This window comes from Centruroides sculpturatus, unplaced genomic scaffold (assembly GCF_000671375.1).
Source record: "Centruroides sculpturatus isolate CEXI.00-Female unplaced genomic scaffold, Cexi_2.0 scaffold96, whole genome shotgun sequence".
Taxonomy (NCBI): domain Eukaryota; kingdom Metazoa; phylum Arthropoda; class Arachnida; order Scorpiones; family Buthidae; genus Centruroides; species Centruroides sculpturatus.
Genome location: NW_019384376.1, coordinates 699,570 through 704,153, shown reverse-complemented (window position 1 = coordinate 704,153; position 4,584 = coordinate 699,570). Strand labels below are relative to the sequence as shown.

Sequence of the window (4,584 nt, the reverse complement as noted above, 5' to 3'; positions counted from 1 at the left end):
TGTTTAGCAAATAGTCGTAGACATTGCTCAAATTCCTTCTCTTCTAGTACTCATCTACATTTTTCCTGTCGTATCATAAACATCGCAATTTAATAGAAATTTACGGTCGGACGCATGCGTGGTATTCGAAAACTGGTAATTACTTTACAAACTTTCAAATATTTTTCGATGCTGGTGGCAAGTTCGTCACTTTCCGAACTCTAAGATCAAGGATTTCGCGTGTTGGATGTGTCTACGAAATGTTAGAAAGTATAATTTTGTGTAGAAAATCTTTCAAACTATTTAAAAATTCATTAACTTCCTAAAAGCAACTTCATTCGCCGTTTAATAGTCGATATCGGTGACGTATTTTGAATTTTTAAACTTTAACGAGTCGAGCTCCTCCCATCGTTTTTGATTGGAGCATAATATACGAATGTCGTTTTTTTAACATTTGAAACTTGATAACAAAACGTAATTGGTCGATTTAAAAACTGGAATAATCAAATTAATTCATTTCTAATATTTTTAATTAATTGTATTTTTATAATTATGATCGAGACGGTATATATTTTTTTTAATTTTTAGTTTTAAAAAATTGCGTACGAAATATTAAAAATAGGTTACGAATTTTACGCGAAAGTTTAATTAGAATTAAATATTTATTAATATATTTAAATTATACTTAAACATTTTTATAATATTGAAATAATTATTTTAAAATATATTTTTGTGTGTCAAAATTAGACGTTTGATATTAGTTTTATTATTATTATTTTTAATATAGGGATAATAAGATAATAACGGTCACGCCATATTTATATTTTATAAAAAATACACAAAAGAACCATTATGAGTCACATAGAAATTTTATACAGAGATACTCAACAAGAGCATACTTAAGAGAAAAAAATAAACAAAGAATGACGCGTAATAGAAAAACCAATATCTGTATACATTTTGTATTTTTGTGCAGGTAGAAATCCACTACACAGAAAAATTTTTCTTTTTTGAGCAGCTTGAATGCGATGTAGAATCAATCACAACAATGAGCACAAGGTGAGTTTGTTTTAAACGCTTAGTCGTTCACCCATCTTCGTTCCTGGTGTAGTTGTAGACATTTGTATCTCCTCCCTAGAAGAGGGATGGCCTTTGATGTTGTTATACCTACACCACTTATGCGCCAGTACAAGTGTCACCACCAAAATAGCTATAAAAGCGATGCTCACGCCTACGCTGACGTAAACAGTTGGGAAACGAGCACATTCCTCAGGCACTTCGTCTGATCCGGAGGGGCAGTGTATGGTGCCATCGCACCATAAATCAGCACTTATGCAGGCATTCAGTTCAGGGCACTCGTACACACAATCTTTATTGCGCAGGGTTGCACCTGATTCACCGTATACAAATGGTCTGGTGACCTCTAACCACTGAACACTGAAAGTGCCTGGCCTGGTAGCGATCATGTCTACCACGATTTTGTCAGTTTTTGTCTTTTTACTGCTATTAGTCCACGTGAGTGAGAACAAGTCGTACGTTGTCCTATTGTCTACTGTTTCGGCACAGACTGTTGCTAGTAATTGCGCCAATTCACCCGAGTAAAGTAAGTAGCGATTACCATTGTTGCAATCGGTTTCTGTTTTCCTCCCTCCGACTTTCAGATAGAGGTGCTTTAATGGTCTAGCTTGAATTAACCAGCGGCATCTTTTGGGTAATGGCACGTCGTTTCCTATTGTTATCATCAATTCTCTCTTGGTATCATTAACAATACCACCACATGGCTCTATAGCTAGGAACTTGTAGGTGGCTTCAAAATAAAAATCTTTAAAATCTTCCAGCGGTGTCATGTTGTTGATAATCAGTGTAACTTCGACGTCGGAGCCGAATGTTTCTATTGTTACGGGCTGTTGAGGGTTCATATGCTGCCCGCACACACAACCAGCATCCAAGTGTACGCTATGCCATATTTCTGTGACCAGTAGATGAGTTTGGCGCCCCTTAATATTGCCACAAGTGTGACGCAGCGTTACGTTATCAAAAAACGAATGGCAGTGACCCAAATTAACTCTTTTAAGTGTTATTTCGAGCCTTTCCGTTGGCAATCCTTTAAATTGATACCTACACCTTAAATGCTTGGTTCCTCCTCTTCCATATAAGAAAACATTGAGCGGAGAACCCAAGCTACCTGTTGGTTGGATCCTACTGACAAATCTACGATCACAAGCACTGTTGTTTACTGGATAGCCAGTCTGCATGGTATTAACAAATTCATATCGAGCCAGGAAGGTGCTCTTTTGAGACATGAAGTCTAAGCTCTGGAAGGTTTTATATTTAACCACTAGTTCAGGTCCCGTGGAAAGATAGCTCTCTGCTGTTAAGTTACAAGGCCTTCTGGGAATATAACTGTTATAATCCACTGCATGGGGGCACATACGAGGGAACGATTTTTCACAATAGCGTCCAATCAAGGTAGTGTCACTGTTAGCGGAACGTCTCGACGTCACGAATGGATCGTATATTTCTAATTGTGTTACGTCACAGCTTTCGCGATTGGACCAATTCTGCAAATCGGGTACGTAGTACGAGAGAAAGTAGAGCCAAACCCTATCGAAAGCCGTACCTCCTCGAAAATGATAAGAACATGTGGTATTCGGTGGCATCGTATGACGCGGGCTGTAGATGACACCCGAGAGATTGCGATGACCATCCAACAGAAACAAACACGTACCTCTAGAATTAGCAGTCAATTCGCTGCTCCTTACGTATCTCACAGTTACATCCAACTGAAGCTTGGAATTATGCAACACTTGGTATGGAGCACTAATCAATTGCACCAACATTTCTGGACCGCTAGAGATGACTTCCGGAAGCTGTCCGGAACCACAAAACTGAGCTAGAACTGGCATATCGGGAGATGGGCCATCTAAAATTCGTATCACATCCCCAGCACATTCGGATGTAAGTGTAGCCAACGTGTAACCTCCAGTGTCAGTGTAACCACTGTAAAGATTAATTTTGTAATCGTTTTTTTGCGAGACAATAATCCTGGCAATGTGTCCCCTTACTGTCTTTTCTTGGTGAATTAAATAATTACAAGTAATATTACGTAAATAAAAACCGGGGTAGTTGGGTGATTCGATTTTACAATTTCTTTCGTGGCAATTAGTTAAGGTGTAATGGCAGTACGTGCCCGGTATTTTATCTCCAAAGTAATCCTTAAAGTTTGTTTTTGGCGACTTTAAAAATTTATATGTCAAATATAAACTGGGTAGAAAGGAATGAACAGACACTAAGGTTGGCATGGCTATAACTAAACTGACGTAATTGCCTTGGCTGTAAAAAGATGTCCTGGTTGGCATGCTACCACAGAAATAACCAAATTCCGGATTTTCCCTTTCGTGTTCTCTAGGTCTTGCACGTGCTAATGAAGGCATTCGTAGTCTCTCTGCTGACCACTGTGACCTCTTTCGATGGGTGGCACGTTTCTCTGTTAACTTCATGTTCCCCTGTTGGCATTTTGACGTATGGCTACTACAAAGAGACAAAAGAGTGGGATCAGTGAGATTTCCTGTGATTTTAAATTATCTACACACTTTTTTTTATCTGCTAAAAGTATGTTTAAAAGTATTTAACAACATGAAACAGCTTTTAGACTAATTAAAAACTTTATTTTATATTTTATACACGAAGAAAGACTGCATGCGATGAAAATAAATAACTTAAAAAACATTAATGTAATAGTCATTCCTTATTGGTTAGTCACAATTAAAAATTCTAAATAATCAACTTTTATTGGCTAACGTATTATTTAGAACGTTTTTTTTATAGGTTAAAGATTTTTATTATTAATTTATAGATGAGTTAAACTATCCAATTAGACAAACAGTAACGATAATCGATTAAATTATATGTTATTGATCAGATAATGGCCATTGATTGAGAAATAAGACATTAATATTCATAAATGATGCAATTATTAGTTAAATTATATTACCTATCTATTAAAAAGGTCCCAACTTGAAACGATAGGAAATTGATCTCCACTAAATCTCCAAATTCTTCTCCATTTGCTACAAAAGTTAATCTGCAGAAATATGGAAGATGTCTCTGAAATGGTTCCGTCATTCGTAGTGGATACTTATGCCCAACGATGCCAAAGTAAGTACGATTACAATCTGAAAAAATTCAATTTAACATATTTAATATAAACAAACATAAATTAATGCATAGACAAATTAGAATATTTGCACAGAAATTAAATTCTAATTATTGTAAACCATCTGTGGTAAAATTACATCGATTCAAACTAATAACGAAGCAGTAAATTCAAATGAACCCAATGCTATTGATCATTTGTATTAAGATAATTTTAAGCCAACTAATTGGCAAAAGCCGGTAATAAAACTGACCAATAAAAGCGGTAAAATTAAAAAATATGTTTAAAAAACACGCTCTATAACGATTTCTCATTTGTTATTGGATATTTTGAAAATTCGTTCAATTTAAACTGACCAATTACAGCGAAGAAAGAGAAATTGAAATTTTTCCAATATTATGAGAATTTTGACATCTAAATAAAATAATACTTATAAAAATCTCATCTTT

At 35.6% G+C, this 4,584-nt stretch overlaps 1 protein-coding gene across 2 annotated transcripts; it reads right to left on the bottom strand.

The window, feature by feature from the left end:
- Positions 1 to 771: 771 nt before the first annotated feature.
- Positions 772 to 4,357, bottom strand: LOC111617117. Of its 2 annotated transcripts, none has more exons than XM_023358454.1 (3): positions 4,275 to 4,357; positions 3,974 to 4,154; positions 772 to 3,510 (listed from the first exon to the last, which is right to left on the bottom strand). In XM_023358454.1, the coding sequence occupies exons 2-3, from the start codon at positions 4,102 to 4,104 to the stop codon at positions 1,050 to 1,052; spliced, it is 2,592 nt and encodes an 863-aa protein (XP_023214222.1). In that variant the 5' UTR covers positions 4,105 to 4,154; positions 4,275 to 4,357; the 3' UTR covers positions 772 to 1,049. The 2 variants fall into 2 exon arrangements, with proteins under 2 accessions (XP_023214222.1, XP_023214228.1); XM_023358460.1 differs by having other exon boundaries at positions 772 to 3,507.
- Positions 4,358 to 4,584: the final 227 nt, after the last annotated feature.